Consider the following 17,989-nt stretch of genomic DNA (forward strand, 5'->3'; position numbering starts at 1 on the left):
AGGAAAAAGGAAGAGGGGCCAATCAAGGGCAAGATGGATAGATGTTACCCTTGAAGTGACTGGCTTGACCTTGAAGGAGCTGGGGGTGGTGACGGCCGACAGGAAGCTGTGGCGTGGGCTAGTCCATGAGGTCACAAAGAATCAGAAACAACTGAACGAATAAACAACAAAAATGTATTGTCGAATGCTGTCATGGCCGGAATCATTGGGTTGTTGTAGGTTTTTTCGAGCTATATGGCCATGTTCTAGAGGCATTCTCTCCTGATGTTTCGCCTGCATCTATGGCAAGCATCTTCAGAGGTAGGGAGGTCTGTTGGAACTAAGAAAAAGGGTTTATATATCTGTGGAATGACCAGGGTGGGACACAGGACTGCTGGGGCTAGGTGTGAATGCTGTTTGGGAGTGGTTTGACCCATTCAATTTTAGGATTTTGCAAATTGCGGTATGCGTTAGACTTGAGCAAATACAAATACATTCGTAAGTAGTTTACTGGTGCCGCCTTCTGCTTCTTTAGTATTGCTGAATTGGTACTGCTTTTTATCTATGTGAGATCCTCTGCCAGTGCCCCCCCCCCCCCCACACACACACACACACACTGCATGCACAACTGCTGACCAGTGGCTTCTCTTACTGTGTGGAAATATTTAGCACATTTAGTTTGGCTCTTCCACAAAATCCTGGCTGACTCAGGAGACCATACCAATATTCTATTCAGCATAATCTCTTACTTCATGGGAGCATGCAATTCTACCACAATAGGCAAGCAGTGCATAGTTGGAAGCTCAACCTATATTTTACTAAAACAATGGAATTGGAACTGATGTGGCCAGCAAAGCAAAAACCTGAAATCCATTTCTATTTCACCTTTGTGTTTATGATGTATATTGCTGTTATGAACAAGGAGACTGTATTTGTTAAGCATCTTATGGAGTGACCAAAGTCTTCTGTGTTGAATTTTCTGGCCAAATATTTATTGATATTTGAAGTAAAAGTGTGTATAATTGCAAGACTATTTGTGGTGTTCCGTCTTGTTTCAGCATGGCTCATATTTTTGCAGGGTATACAATTCATTCTCTGTTTCAATGCAATGTTTTAAACTATTCAGAACTGATGGTGGGTTTGCTTGGTGCAATTGAGTGCCATTGGGTTACTTTTAAAATGGTACAAGGAGCGCTTCAGTGCGCTGCCTTAAAACAATGCAAGCACAAATGAGCATTTTTGTGTTGTTGTTTTTTCCCAGGAGACAAAAATAGATTTGCCCGACCAGCTTAGTGTAGTAGTTGGGAGGGTTGGACAGTGACTGTGGAGACCAGGGTTCAAATCCCCACTCAGCCATGGAATCCTACTGGGTGGTCTTGAGCCTGTCATAGTCTCTCAACCACTGAGGTTGAGAGACTAGGACAGGCAAACCTCTTCTCAACAAATCGTGCTAGAAAATCCCATGATAGGTTTACTTTAGGGTTGTTATAAGTCATAAATTACTTGAAGGCATACAACAAGCTTGGAGGCAATCTGTTGAGTGACACAAGCAGGCAAATTTGTGAAACTAAGAGATGGTTTGTTTGAATGGTTGACATATGTAAGCAATATAGTTGTGAGCACATTCTTAATCCTTTCTACTCTAAACTCCAAACTTTTTGAGGTGTTTAAGACTTTAGACTTTTTTCCCCCAGGTATTTGCAAGATAATTACATAGGAGGTACTGTACTATTCTGTACATTTCCCCTTCCATGTTGCTCCTCTCATATGAGCAGACTACTAATACTAACATTCATTTGCATACCTTAGCCATTCTTATAATTAGTTCATATATGAATAAGGTCAAACCATTACTTTTTTGGCTGTGTAAACAAGGTCCGAGGAGAAACAGATTCCCTGACAATGTTTAAGGTGAGTCCTTGCCTCTGATAATGGTTTATGGCCAACCATTGTTTGTCATTTAATTGAACATTCATTATGTGAAGACTAGGTTGTGGAACAGGTTTTGGTATGTGTGTGGTCTGTATTTGGACAAAACTATAGGTGTGTTTGTATGTTCACTGTATGCCCATGTGCTCATCAGAAGCAACTACCATAATAATCCATTACAATGAGAAATGTTGAGTATTCAATAATAATTTCTCCCATCTTCACACTCCCGGTGATACAGCAGACTCATGTACAGAATTAATTTATTAACAAAATTCCATTTTATTTATTTACTAGCCATCCCCTGCCACACGTTGCTGTGGCTCAGTCTTTGTATATATGTTTTGTGTGTATATATATATTTGTGTATATGTGGTTTTGCACATACATTGTAGTGTATTATTTTATTTTATTTTATTTGGCTTCTGCTGTGTTTTTCAGTGTTTTTATGAGTGATGGTCACTCGTTGGCCTGATAGGTGTATTGTATCAAATTTGGTGTCAATTCACCTAGTGGTTTTTGAGTTATGTTTACTCCAGGAGCAGGGAAAAGCAAGCGGAGGAAATTCCTTCCTTCTCTGGTTCAAAACTGGCTTCTCTGGCTTGAGGCAGAAGCAGGGAAAGCAAAGGGAGAAAATTCAGCCTTTCCCGGTTTAAAACTGGCTTCTCTGGCTTGAGCCGAGGCCAAGGTCCAGAATCATTTCCAACTCACTTCCTGAGTCGGAAGAAAAATGACGAGACTAGCTTCGGAAGGGCAAAGGGACTTCTGGTTTCCTAAAAAAAGTTCAAAATTGCTTCAAAAAGACAATTTTTCCGAATTTATTCCGAATTATTAATATTCTGACTGGACGTAACCATGCCTAGTACACAAATCAACCTGTCGGTAAAATGACTCAAGTATTTTTGGTTGATTTTTGACTAAAATTACTAGACTTATATGTGTACGTGAGTATATAGGTACACACACAGAGAGAGACTTATACATGAGTATATAGGTATTACTTTACCTAAATCTCCTTTCATCATCCTGTTTCCAGGGATTCTTGTTTCCTATTGTTATAAGTGCTTGACTGGGTTCTGAATTCAGCCTTTCTGTAAATATTCTCCTAGCAATCAGATGCAATTGTACCTTGAAGCCCAAGGGGAAATGCAACAGCTAAGTAATCATTTCCAGGGCCTGTGGGACATCAAGACTAGAGCGGTGTCACTGTTTAGGGGGGAGGGGAGGGATCTAAAAATAATTGGGGCCAACTGTCTGATAGATTTTTGGCTTGAACTATTCTAAGTCTGTGGAAACTATGAGTCTTCTACAGTTCTGCTGCAATTTGAAGGATTCCATGCGTATTTGGTAACTGTATTCCTGTACAAAGTTCCTTCATACTTATTCATTCCTTATTGATATTAATGAAGACTCTTAGCTGTGTTGGTATTAATAAAAAAGTAAAATTACAAAGACTGAAACACAGCAATGATATCCTGTTGCTTGGGCTAATTTATAAAACCATTTCCAGAGGGATGGCTGTGTTAATCTCTTGCAACGTAGATCCTTATGGCACAGAGGGGACGGAGGGAAGGACTGTGAACGAAATGCAAGGAAGTACACTCAATCCTGTTAATAATGACAATTGAGAAAACTGTTGTTACTGATAACACAAACATCCTGGCAGTGAGTCAGTCAATTAATGTACACAGTGTGATTTCAAAACCTAACCTTTATCCTGGTTCACATTGCAGGAGATAGATTGAAGCCTCTCATTTTACGTGCCTTTGAATGGCTTTGTTTGGTAAACTCCACTTTAAAAGTCAGTGATAGTGTGCCCCATGAGACAGAACTGTCCACATTGTTTTAAATATATATTTGTGCATGTGACTATACACACATATAGAGATACATAAATACACATACTGTTATCATTTCAGTGTTCTTATCCCTCCGCTCTCCCAGTTTAGCAATGATTTTGTCCTTTGTGCGCTAGCAGATGAGTCTTCTCAGGTTTGTGTTTTTATTTAATTCTTTTTTATGGTGTCAGCAGTGACTTGAGAAACTTCAAGCTGCCTCCAATGCGAGAAAATTGGTCATTTGCGGAGATGTTGCCCAGGGACGCCTGGATGTGCTACCCTCTTGTGGGAGGCTTCTCTCGTGTCATAGAATCATAAAGTTGGAAGAGATGTCGTGGGCCATCCATTCTAACCCGCTGCCAAAAAGCAGGAAACTCACATTCATAGCACCCCTGACAGATTTTCCCACATGGGAAGCTGGAGCTGACAGATGGGAGCTCACTCCATCTCGTGGATCCAAGCCGCTTACCTGTGGTGCAATGGGGTAAACCCTTGTGCCTGCAGAACTGCTGACTTAAAGGTCGGCGGTTTGAATCCACCAGAAGGGGTGAGCTCCTGACTGTCAGCTCCAGCTTCCCATGCAGGGACAAAAAACAAGCCTCCCACAGAGTGATAATACATCTGGGCATCCCCTGGGCAATGTCTCTGCAGACAGCCAGTTCTCTTACACTAAAGGTGACTTGCAGTTTATCAAGTTGCTTCTGACACGATTAAAAAAATAATGATTGTATGTCACAAATACAATTTTTAAAAATACTAGAAAGGCGAGTGGATTTCTTAGCGATATCAACAAAGAGCAAGTGATAGTTTGGAGACTTGCCACTTCCATACTACCTTTCCTGAAATTGTAATACAGTTCTTGTTAAATTGGAGTTATAACCCATCACAGTGGACACCACTCCCAGATATTTTTTGACTTAAAAGTTACTCTTGCCTAAAACATATTTGAACCTTTCAAAAATTATATTCTGACATTTAATCAAATTCCTGATCTTGGACCATTAACAGACACCCAGGATTTGCATCCAGGATTCAACCAATTGCAGCTCATGAGAGAAGCCTCCCACAGGATGGCAACACATCTGGGTGTCCCCTTGGCAACGTCTCTGCAGATGGCCAGTTCTCTCACATCAGAAGGGACTTGCATTTTCTCAAGTCACTTCTAACACAATTTTATTTGATTTTCTTAAAGAAACAAACCTTAATTTTGCCACATCCTGCACATATGCCACATGTAGGTATATCCTGTTATGACTCCAACTATTTCACAGATCTTCTGGCAAAATTTGTCATTTTCTATAAGGAGCAACAATCTATTATGCCATTGTATGTAATTGAACTTGAGCATCCACTGATTTTGGTATCAATGGTGTGTCCTGGAACCAACCCCAACAGATACCAAGAGCACACTGTATGTACAAAATGTCAGAACTGTGGCAGCAAGATTTAAAAATAAAGTGTAAAAAATGTGCAGGAGCTTTTTAACTGCGCACTTGGAAACTAACAAATTTTCTAGGTCCTGCTGTGCTTTAAATATACACACGTCTCTAAATAGCTTCAAGAGAGTAATATGAGAACTTTTTAAAAAAAATGAACTTCATTTTTATATTCGCTTCTCCAACAAGCTGGTGGATCATTTTGGCTCCTTTTTCAGTATCCAAAATTAGAATTTTGTGCTAACAGTAACTATTAAGTCCTTCTTTCCCAAGGGCCGTTGGAAGAGTTTAACACACTGAGGCTTTTTCCCAGTTATGAAGAAGCAATTGTAGTTCTCGGCCAGTTTTCCCCTAGACTTTTATGTGTTTATGTTAAAGTAATACATATTTTTAAAACTCGGACTTAAAGAAATCTGGACCTTTGCATGGATTTAAAATCTGGGTCTTTGTAACATGCTATTGATTTATGAAGCAAAGTGCTTAGATTTTTCAGATTTCTTCCACAGGACGTACAAATACTAAATGCATAAACCTTATACATATTAAGAATGCCATTACTTGAAAGTTGTAGTTACAGTGTTATTTGTCCATCCAATAGAACCTGGTACCACATTTTGTATATTCCATTTATTCATTGCATGTATGCTTCAATTTAGTGGTGACCCTATAAATGAAAGATCTCTGAGTCAACCCGTCAGCAATAGTCCAGCTTAGGTTTTGCAGATTCAGGGCAGTGACTTCCTTGATTGAATATGTTGTTGTTCATTCATTCAGTCACTTCCGACTCCCCGTGACCTCATGGACCAGCCCACGCCAGATCTCCCTGTTGGCCATCACCTCCCCCAGCTCCTTCAGAGTCAAGCCAGTCACTTCAAGGATGCCATCCATCCATCTTGCCCTTGGTCGGCCCTTCTTCCTTTTTTGTTCCATTTTCCCCATCATCATTGTCTTCTCTAAGCTTTCCTGTCTCCTCATGATGTGGCCAAAGTACTTTAACGTTGTCTCTAATATCCTTCCCTCCAATGAGCAGTCGGGCTTTATTTCCTGAAGTATGGACTGGTTGGATCTTCTCGCAGTCCAAGGCACTCTCAGAACTTTCCTCCAGCACCCCAGTTCAAAAACATCTATCTTCCTTCGCTCAGCCTTCCCTATGGTCCAGCTCTCACATCCGTAGGTTACTACAGGGAATACCATTGCTTTAACTATGCAGATCTTCATTGCCAGTGTGATATCTCTACTCTTCACTATTTTATCAAGATTGGTCATTGCTCTCCTCTCAAAAAGTAAGCGTCTTCTGATTTCCTGGCTGCAGTCTGCGTCTGCAGTAATCTTTGCACCTAGAAATACAAAGTCTGTCACCACCTCCACATTTTCTCCCTATATTTCCCAGTTGTCAATCATTCTTGTTGCCATAATCTTGGTTTCTTTGATGTTTTTTGATTGAATATATCCATCTGTATTGCCATCTTCTCCTTTTCCTACTGCTTACCAAGCATTATTGACTTTCCTAGAGAGTCATGTCTTCTCATGATATATCCAAAGTATGACAGTCTCAAGTTACTTATTTTGGCTTCTTATATAATATTACAATATAGTGGTATAATACAATATAGTAATATTTAATACTGATATTGTACTATGCTAATAATATAGTATATTGTATGCATATATATCTTGTAAGCTGCTCTGGGTCCCATTCGGGGTGAGAAGGGTGGCATATAAATGTCGTAAATAAAATAAAATAAAATTCTAGGAAAAATGAAAGACTCCAGGATCCATTTATTTGTCTTTTTAGTATTCTGTGGCATTTGTAGAAATCTTCTCCAGCACCGCATTGCAAATGAATTGATTTTCTTTCTACCGGCTTTCTTCAATTGTCCAATTTTCACAACCATACATAAAGATTGGAAATATGAAGATGTGGGCAATCATAACTTTAGTATTCAATTGCATATCTTGACACTTCAGGATCTTGTCTAGTTGTTGTATGCTTTCAAGTTGTGCTTGAGCATAAGGTGAACGTATCACAGGGTTTTTTGCGGCTGAGTATGTGTGATCATCCAGTAAGTTTTCATGACTAAGGGCCCTTCCAGACAGGCCCTATATCCCAGGATCTGATCCCAGGTTTTCTGCTTTTAACTGGACTGTATGAGTCCGCACTGCCAGATGAACTTGGATAAATAGAAAAACTGGGATCAGATCCTGTGATATAGGGTTGGAAGGGCCCTACATGGGGCTTTGGACCCTGTTCTCCAGAGTCATAGCCCAACATACAAGCCACTGTGCCAGGCTGGAGCACACCATCTAATTTATATTTATGTAATACAACTATGATGAATATTTTAATTTTCCTAATGTTTACCTTACATTGCAAACCATATTGTGGTTTTCAGAGGCATGTTGCATGCTTGTGGATATAGGCTTGTGTATCCTTCATTGATAATGATAAATTTTGAACCTGTTGTGAGATTTCCAAATGTGGATTTCTTGGTTGGCAGGAATTGGCTCTCCGTAGTCAGCTTCCCAGTATGGATCAAGATGGCTCTCAGAATCCAGTATCCTCTCCTGGGATGTCTCAAGAACTGAGAACAATGACCACAAATAGTTCAGATCCTTTTCTCAACAGGTTAGTAACTGTGGTTTCGTTTCACCAATGAATGATGTTTTTCAAATTCTGTTTGGTATATGTAATCATCTGTTTTGAACATCTGTCTGCTCTAACATCCACAGCTGCAAATGGACTTGCCATTTAAGGAAATATGAAGTTTTTTTTTATGAGGATTAAAAGCTGTCTCCTGGGGGAGGAAGTCAACTGTTCAGACATGTAGGAAGGGCTCGTCTTCAAAGTCATAACATGTTTGCCCAGGCACAAGTCAATTGATGTACAGCCGTTTAGGATTACTGGCTCGGAAAAGCTTTTGAATAGCTAGCGATGAGATCTACTGTGAGGCTCAGTTTAAGGAGTTTCTCCAGCATTCTTGTTTCTATTTTTATCCCTTGTAACACTGACACAGGAAAGGGTGATAAGATTTTGCGTATTGTATTACAGGTCTATAGGCTAGCTTTTTTCTGACACTGATTTGTAGAACCTGTGGGTTCTTGTTAACAGTGTTGTGTGCCTAAGATTCGTTTTAAAGAAATGTTTACAACCCTCTTTGTGCAGCATGAAAATGAGGAATCCATCCTGGCCTCCCTTTTACCAGACCAAGAAAGGCTGTATCTCATCCAAAGAAAAGCTCTACCTCCTTCAAGGCTCTCCCTTATCCCCAAATCGCTGACATTTTAAAATACTTCTGTGGAGCTCTTCATCTCCATTTCACATATAAGGTCTTTTCAGGTTTGGTAGCAGGATTTTCCAAGAGAGGAGTGGAAAGCACTTATGGTTTTGAAAATAGGTCCTCCCTTTGGCAGAGTTGCACCCATTAAGCCATAGAAGGTCAAGGAAGTCAGTGGAAGAATTAAAAAAACTGTCAGCAATGAGTTCATAGGGGTGATCATGGTTCACCTGAGGGCAATTCAGAAAAGAGTTGCTGAAGCTTGGGTGAGGGCACTGATTCTGCTTAAGACATAACCACACTACAACTGTTTTTGTTGGACGCTTCTTAAAGTACTGCATTTATTCAAATATAACATACCATCTAATGTATTGTTCAAGGCTCATGGCTGGAATCACTGGGTTGTTGTAGGTTTTTCAGGCTATATGGCAGGGGTCCCCAAAGTACGGCCCGGGGGCCGGATCCAGCCCGCCGGGGGCATTTATCCGGCCCCTGGCAGGGGCGACTAAACCAATAGCAGCCTGGCTGCTGCTCCTCCTCTCCCGCTCGGGGGCTGGGAAGGAAGAGGGAGGCGGAGGCGCGGGCGCTGTGAGTGCTGGGTCTGAATGGAGGGAGCGAGAAGCCAGGCAAGCGGATCAGGGCCTTCCTGCCCCCCTTCCAGCCCCCGGATGCTCCATCTCCACCTGTAGAGCTCCAGGGTGTATGAGGCGTGGTGCTCCATGGCTAGGCTGCAGGGCTGGCAGGCAGCAGGAGGCGCGCCTGTCTCTTTTCTCCATGCTCCTAGCCTTCGGCCACTCTCCTCTTGCTGCTCCTGTTGCCCCTGGACGGGAGACTAGCAGCAGGCCAGTAGGGCAGCAAGAGGAGAGCAGCTGAAGGCTAGGAGTGTGGAGAAGAGAGACAGGCGCGCCTCCCGCTGCCTGCCAGCCTTGCCTCGAACACCCTAGAGTTCTACAGACGGAGATGGGGCATCTGGGGGCTGAGGGTGGGGGAAGGAAGGCCCCGATCTGCTTGCCTGCCTGCCTGCCTGCCTTCCATCCCTCCTTTTGCCTTTCTTCCATATATCCTTCTTTCCTTCCATCCTTCCTTCCTTCTGCCTTAATCTCTTCCCTCCCTTCCCCTTTCCTGGCTTTTCCACTTCTTCCTTCTTTCCTTCGCACTTGGCCGCTCCCTCCCTCCATTCAGACTAAGCTCCGCCTCCTCATCCTCGCCCTCCGCAGCCACCCCTAGCAGCAGCAGCAGGGCCAAGGGGCCACACCAAGGCCAGTGTTCCATTTGCAGCATATCAGGTTTTTATGCCAAATTTGGTAAAGACCCATCGTTGTTTGAGTTCACAGTGCTTTCTGGATGTAGGCAAACCACAACTCCAAAACTCAGGTCCAATGCCCTTCAGTTTACTTCAGGAGACTTGTTGTTGTTGTTGTTATTGCTCCTGCAGTAATTCTAGCTTCCTGCCTGGCAGAAGAAAGGGGCTGGACTAAGTGACCTTTGGGGGTCCCTTCCAATTTTAGGAGTCTAATAATAATAATAATAATAATAATAATAATAATAATAATAATAATAATATACTAATGCTATCTTCCTGCCTGGCAGAAAGAAGGGGCTAGACTAGATGACCTTTGGCTGTTTGGAAGGGCCCTTTCAGACAAGCCCTATATCCCAGGATCTGATCCTAGGTTTTCTGTTTATCCCAGATTATCTGGCAGTGCAGACTCATATAATCCAGTTCAAAGCAGAAAACCTGGAATCAGATCCTGGGATAGAGGGCATCTGGAAGGGCCCACAGTCTACTTGTGGAGACAAAAAGTGGTGTATAAATAAACGTAATATTAAATTGTAGAACAGAAATCTGTTACTTTCTGTTTAATTGTGCGGCCCTTACTGTGAGAGTAGTAGTTCTCATCCAGAAACTGTGTGGCTGCCGCAAACTATTGGCCAAAAAGTTTGGCCAATAGGCTGATCAGTAAACATATTCATGGGTTCCTGCTGTTATAGTAAACCTGTTACCCATGCTACGACATGCTTGAAGTCAAAATTTCATTTATTTGTAATTAGAAATAAATGTTTCACAATATATAAAACAAATGTTTCACAATATTCCCGTGTAAACTATAGTCCGGCCCTCCAACAGTCTGAGGGACAGTGAACTGGCCCCCTGTTCAAAAAGTTTGAGGACCCCTGCTATATGGCCATGTTCTAGAAGCATTCTCTCCTGACATATCACCTGCATCTATGGCAAGCATCCTCAGAAGTTGTTCCTTGGGAAGCCTGATCTGGCCACAATGGTCCACTCTCTGGTTACATCCCAAATAGATTACTGCAACACACTCTACTTGGGGCTGCCTTTGAAGACTGCTCAGAAACTCCAATGGGTGGCAGCTCAATTACTCACCAGAGTAATCATACATGGAGCATTCCACCCCTCTGTTATGTTAGCTCCATTGGCTGCCGGTCCAATTCCGAGCACAATTCAAAATGCTAGTTTTGACCTATAAAGCTCTGTACGGCTCTGGCCCAGCTTACCTATCCAAACATATTTCCTTCTACATCCTACTTGGAAGTTTAAGATCTGCAGGGGAGGTCCTGTTCTTGGCCCCGCCTTTGGCGCAAACCCATTTGGCAGAGACGAGCCACAGGGCCTTCTAGGGCCTTCTTGGTGGCCGCCCGCCTGTGAAACTCGCTCCCCAACGAAATCAGGTCAACAACATCTCTCCTCTCCTTTAGGAGAAAATTGAAAACGTGGTTATGGGACCAGGCCTTTGGGTAGCTTGCAGATAATTGACAATGACAATGTTGATAAGGCTATGGAAAATGGACTATGGATAGGCTTCCGATTGTGTTGTGTTCGCTGAATTTGTTTCTAGATAAGGCTAGACAGCCAGTATTATTGTACTTTTATCATTGTACTTTTTATTTTTAAACAAAATTTAATCTAATTTAATGTATTATGCATAGGTAATTGCTGTATGTATTATTTGTTATGTAGTGGCATTGAATTGTGCCGGCTGTAAGCCGCCCTGAGTCCCCCCTCTGGGGGTTGAGAAGGGCGGGGTAAAAATGCTTGAAATAAATAAATAATAATAAATAAAAAGATGCAGGTGAAACGTCAGGAGAGAATGCTTCTAGAACATGGCCATATAGCCCGAAAAACTTACAACAAACCATACCATCTAATGTAGTGCGCATTCAATTTTGAAGGTGCACATTACAAAAAAATATATAGATTTAGAGTAAATCCATAGTAAAACAACATTCAAAAACAATACAAAAGTGAAAGTGAACCAAAAAACACAGGTGTGTTGTAACATGCAGTTCATGACATGCCTCCAAGTAAGTACCTTTCTGTGTCTCATACACCGTAAGTCAGTTCAGTGCAAGCAAATCCACTTCAGACATTTTCTCTATCGCAGTCATATAAAACACCAGGCTTCCGAACTGGCCCAGCTATGCCTTGCAGGTTGTTTACTCACATGTGTAGCCATAGATAAAATATGAAATGCCGCTATGCTGTCTCACTATTGTGATAAATGATCCAGTTGTGTCTCCACATAAAGAAGGCAAGGGGGAATGAAGATTCCCTTCCTTTTTATAATAGTTGCAATTATAGGAGTTATTCCTAAAAACCCTTGTGTCTGGAAGCATACAATTCTAAAAAAATGTTGTTCTGTTACAGTATTTTGTGTTCTTTGCAGAATTCAATGCCCAGACAGGCATTTTTTCAAAGATCACTAATGTTACGATGAGAACAGGAGGTTAATCACCAGTTGCAGCTGCAGTAAATTTTGCCAATCGAAAGGTTGACAATTCGAAACTCGGACAGGGTGAGCTCCTGACTTTGAGCTCAGCTACCCACCCACCCACCTAGCAGATCCAAAACAGCATTGTGAGTAGATAAATAGGAACCGCATTAAAACTGGGCGGTATTTTAGACACTGCGTTTCAATCAGAAAAAGGAGGAAAAGTTTACAAACAAAGAAAGCTCTTCAGCAAGATGGAGCAACAGCACCCCCCTGTGGCCAAAACCAAGCACAGCCTCCAAAGATGCTGAAAAGATGGGGGAAAGCCTATATAATGCCTCTATCTGTTGTCTGTCTTGTCATTGTATATCCGGCATTGAATGCTTGCCGTATATGTGTTCTATAATCTGTTCTGAGTCCCCTTCGGGTTGAGGAGGATGGAATATAAATACTGTAAATAAATAAATAAATAAACACATTGTCTTGTGTTTAAACCAATATTTTGTATAATTAGGGTTACGGTGTCCTTAGAAAATAAATAGCAAAATACATTTGAATTTACTTCCCTTTCAGTGGAACTTATCATTCGAGAGATGAGAGTACAGACAGTGGCCTCAGCATGAGCAGTTACAGTGTCCCCCGAACTCCAGACGACTTCCTCAACAGTGTGGAAGAAATGGATACAGGTTTGTGTTCTTGATTTGCACTTCTGTTTGATGCTTTTGCTAACTGGGGGGTTTCAAATGTATATTCTGTTCTTGTCATGCCTCATATCTATAGAGCTTAGGTGATGGAGAAGTTTTCAGATGGACATTAAGATAATGAATTGCTGGTGTGGATGGGGCATTCCATTAGTGTCCTTTTGGTTTCATTTTGGATTTCTTTTACTGAGTGGAGGGTTCATTGGAAAGGCCTTCAACAGAGTATGCACCTTTAGTAGTAGTAGTAAAGTAGTAGTAGTAGTAGTAATAATAATAATAATAATAATATATTTTATTTGTTACCCTCCTCTTCTCATGGCCTGACGTGGGTACAATACAGTTAAATAAAATAATATTGCTATAAACTATATAGTACCAAGATTAAAAGACAATACTAATAGAATGTAGGTTTAAAATTCATTTTAAAAAATTGAATGGGTAGGCCTGCTGGAAAAGATAGGTTTTAGCTGTGTCTTAACTTTTGACTGCTCGTTTAACTGTTGGCTCATTCCCACCCATCTCCCATAAACTCACCAATTTCCATCCCTACTATGCACAGCTGAAATACCATATTTGAAATAGCAAAAGCTTGCTTATTCTTGTATACAGAGAGTGTTGGCACTGGTTTAAAGGGACTAGCCTAATAATTCCTTAAACAAAAAAAAAAAGCTGTATTTTTTATTGCTACCCCACCATTTTTTTAGGGCTCCAAACATTAATGGGGGACCTCAATTTAGGAGGCATGTTCGCCCATATCTGGTCTCCCAAGATCTCTGCAGCTTCTATTATTCTATAAATAACTTTTCACAAATTGTGAGCTATACAGAGTAGTTGTGCACAGAAGTATCCCATTTTTTGGCCATGATGATCCATGCCTTGGTTACATCTAGATTGGATTATTGCAATGCATTGTATGTGGGGCTGCCTTTGAAGACGGCCCGGAAATTGCAACTGGTGCAAAGATTGGCAGCCAGGCTTCTAACTGGAGGTAATTATGGGGAGCGTACGACGCCCCTATTAAAGCAGCTCCACTGGCTGACGATAAGTTTCTGGTCTCAATTCAAAGTATAGATTATGACCTACAAAGCCCTAAACGGTTCGGACCCCTCCTGTCTTCATGACCACATCTCCCCCTCTAAGATCCATCGGGGAGGACCTCCTCTCACTCCCACTACCATCACAAGCATGGTTGGTGGGGACGAGGGAGAGGGCTTTCTCGGTGGGGGGCCCCGATTTTGGAACACCCTCCCCAGGGAGATTAGGCAAGTCCCCACACCTTCCTCCTTTTGCAGGGATTTGAAAACCTGGATGTTTCAGCAAGCATTTGAAAATGACCAATCCCTACTTTATATGCTCAGTCCCTAGTTCGCCAGAGAGTACTCTGTACCTCCAAATCCCCGGGCCTATGATATGCTGTTTTGCATTTTCCCATGCCCAGCCCATTTTAAAGCCTGTTCACACCCATTTGAGTGTTTTAGGTTATTAGTCTTTGTCAAGCATTGTTTTGATGGAGTTTCAATTCTGCTGTTTTATTTCTTACATTTTATTTAATTGTGTATTTATCTAGGTTGTTATATATTTTACTATATTTTTTCTTTTATTGTGTTTTTATTTTTGTTTTCTTTTAATGGATAGTTTTGCTTTTATGTCTTGTAGACATTCTGTCCCATATGTAAGCATCCCCGAGTTCCTTCGGGGAGATGGTGGTTGGGTATAAGAATAAAGTTGTTGTTGTTGTTACTCTATATTTGTTGTTGTTGTTATTATTCCATAATAAAGTTGTTGTTGTTATACCATATTTGAAATAGCAAAAGCTTGCTTATTCTTGTACACAGAGAGTGTAGGTATTGTTGTTGTTGTTATTCCATAATATGTTGTTGTTGCTATTCCATAATAAAGTTGTTGTTGTTGTATATTGGGATTGTGTGAAGATTTGGGGGTGATTTCTGTTAACTTTGATGACAGTATTCTGTTAATATTCTTAAATATTGTCTCAACTCACACTTGTTCTTCACAGTGTGTTCAGTGAACCATTGCCTAGATCAGGGGTCCTCAGACTAAGGCCCGGGGGCTGGATATGGCCCTCCAAGGTCCTATACCCGGCCCTTGCTCAGGGTCAACCTAAGTCTGAAAGCACACAACAACAACAATCCTATCTCATCAACCAAAAGCAGACCCACACTTCCCATTGAAATACTAATGAGTTTATATTTGTTTAAATTGTTCTTCATCTTAATTATAGGAAGAAAGATCCAGTTTATTCAGATATGATGTATTTAACACTCCTGTTTTGCATTCATATTATATCTAGGTGACACTATCAACCAAAGCAACATCCCTTCTCATCAGAACCGTTTTCCAGACTACCTTGAAGCCATTCCAGGGACTAACGTGGACCTTGGAACGCTGGAAGGAGATGCAATGAATATAGAAGGAGAGGAACTCATGCCAAGTCTACAAGAAGCTTTGAGCTCCGATATCCTTAATGATATGGAGTCCGTGTTGGCAGCCACCAAGCTAGATAAAGAAAGCTTTCTTACCTGGTTATAGGGGCCTCAGGGAGATGGAGTTTTTGAAGTCTTTGAAGGATCTAAGGAGATAAGACACGTACCTGATGTTCAGAACAAGTCTGTGCGGCAAGGGCTTCTTGGCTTAAGATCATAGAGGAAACACATAAATGAACAAAATACTCCAGATTCTTTTCATCCCATGTTTTTGTTCTTCCTTGTCCAATCGCTGCTGTTATACTGCTGACCTCTTTGACATTTGACTCTGACAAATTAGATTATTTGTTTTAGTATCTTGTTTTGTTTTGTTTTGGCTGTTGCAACTACTGTTCACCATAGTGGTAGTGGAGGAGGGGAGGATGCGGTAGTGGGGAGAAAGAAAGTGGAGGGAGGGAGAGACCAGCCCCATTATGGGATGATGACTGCCATTCCTTTTGTCTTGCTAGCTGTTTGCATCTTGTTTTATCGAATAATATGAACCTTGCATGTCCCCTCCTGTTGTTGACTCTGCTTGTTGTTTGCTGTGATGCCCGTGGCAAGCGGCAAAAATGACTTACTGGTCCAGCAAGCCGAAAATGATGTATCTGATGTAACAGAAGTCAATACTGATTTGGAGATAAGAATTAGAAGATGTCTGAAAACTTTTTTTGCTGTTGGGCCCAATTCACCAAAAAGGCATGACGGCAATTGTGTCAGCTATTTGCTGCTTTTCTCAGTTAACTTTTTCACATTTTATAACACTATTAAGAAGTCATTTTACACACCAACTCTAAGAACCTTGATCAATGCCTCTTCTGCTTATATTTCTCTTTGCAAAGTTTAGACTTTTTTAATTTTAGTACTAGATTAGGACAAAAGTGTTATTGGTTTTGTGTGTTTTGTTTTGTATTTTTACATAGTGAAATCTAAAATTTCCTGACTTCACCTAGTCTTATTTAAGTCTGAAATGGTTGACTTTTTATATACCTAACTAGCATAGTCAACAAATATCTATAGTTCTTGTGTTTTGCTTGTAATTTCTTAAAAGATAGCTTTGAATGTATTCTTTAAATCTGCCTCCCGTGACCTGGTACCCTCCAGATTTATTGAACTACAACTCCCACAGTCCCAGTGAGATCCCTTGGGGATTGTGGAAGCTGTAGTCCAACATGGCACCAAGTTGGGGAGAACTTCATTAGACTAAAGGATTGGCAACTTGAAGCAAATATTCCATTAGGTCAAAGTTGGGAAGTTGTTAATGCTTCCTATTCGTAAATACACTTATTTGAAAGTTAATCCCACTTTATTTCAGAGGAACTGTATTAATCTATGTGTTTTTATAGGATTTCCAATTAGCCTTGTATTAAATGTAGCAAATGATAACATGACATCTCTTCATCAAGGGACAGCTCTTGCCACATTGAGATGAAATTGGTGGCTTGAGATGGTGAAGTCCGATGGATGAAAATGGATGCTTTCTTGTAGTTTGTTAGATGGCATCATCTGCTCTGCACTGTCTGTCATCGGAGTTTACAATCGAAACGATGCGAACATTCAAGTTAAGATGCATCAGAAGCATACTGACAAGTTAAGCCGTGGTGCCTATAGAAGACTGTAAAGATATGTGTTAGATGGTGACCCGAGCATGTAGTAGTAGTGTATTTTAGTTATAGACATTAGCACTGAAGTTGGGGGAATGAGGAGTACATCTTGAGATGGTAACTCAACAGGAAATAAGATTGTCCTCAAAGTTGTCTGTAGGAATTATGATGTTTTCCAAAGAGTATTTTTAAGTGAACAAAGTGAGCATGAATCAATGTTACAGCATAAGCTATGAATTATGTTTTTTAATTGTTTTAAAATGACATTAGCATTAACAAGTATCTTGGGAGGCTGTCAACATTCTCTTTATTATTTTGTTCAAATGTTCAGGGGTGGCAATCTCATCACTTTTCAAGCTAAAACTTTCAGTCTAGGACAGTGGTTCTCAACCTGTGGGTCCCCAGGTGTTTTGGCCTTCAACTCCCAGAAATCCTAACAGCTGGTAAACTGGCTGGGGTTTCTGCGAGTAGTAGGCCAAAACATGTAGGGACCCACAAGGTTGAGAACCACTGATCTAGAAGATATTGGCCAAAATCCAGTTGTTTGTCTGGAACTCAATAATTCAACAATTATTTCAGTTCCATGTATTGTTGAAGGCTTTCATGGCCGGAATCACTGGGTTAGTTGTGTGTTTTCTGGGCTGTATGGCCATGTTCCAGAAGCATTCTCTCCTGAAGTTTCACCTGCATCTATGACAGGCATCCTCAGAGGTTGGGAGGTCTGTTGGAATCTAGGAAAGTGGGGTTTATATAACTGTGGAATGTCCAGGGTGGGAGAAAGAACTCTTGTCTGTTTGAGATAAATGTGAATGTAGCAATTAGCCACCTTGATTAGCATTTAATGGCCTAGGGCCAAGTAACCGCATCCCAACAAAGGATTCCCTCATGCAGTAAGAAGACAGTCCTTGAAAACTGCTAGGCCATTAAATGCTAATCAAGGTGGCCAATTGCAATATTCACACCTTGCTCCAACAGACAAGAGTTCTTCCTCCCACCCTGGACATTCCACA

The 17,989-nt window shown here is 41.1% G+C and overlaps 1 protein-coding gene across 8 annotated transcripts in view; it reads left to right on the plus strand.

The window, feature by feature from the left end:
• Positions 1–17,689, plus strand: part of YAP1 (Yes1 associated transcriptional regulator) — a 124,014-nt gene extending 106,325 nt beyond the window's left edge. For all 8 annotated transcript variants that reach the window (XM_060771058.2, XM_060771060.2, XM_060771062.2 and 5 more), the window contains 3 exons: positions 7,681–7,808; positions 12,765–12,877; positions 15,204–17,689. In XM_060771058.2, the coding sequence (XP_060627041.1) occupies positions 7,681–7,808; positions 12,765–12,877; positions 15,204–15,442 (480 nt within the window). In that variant the 3' untranslated portion in view covers positions 15,443–17,689. The remainder of the gene's footprint in view (positions 1–7,680; positions 7,809–12,764; positions 12,878–15,203) is intronic.
• Positions 17,690–17,989: the final 300 nt, after the last annotated feature.

Source organism: Anolis sagrei, chromosome 3, assembly GCF_037176765.1.
Source record: "Anolis sagrei isolate rAnoSag1 chromosome 3, rAnoSag1.mat, whole genome shotgun sequence".
In the NCBI taxonomy this organism is placed as follows: Eukaryota; Metazoa; Chordata; class Lepidosauria; order Squamata; family Dactyloidae; genus Anolis; species Anolis sagrei.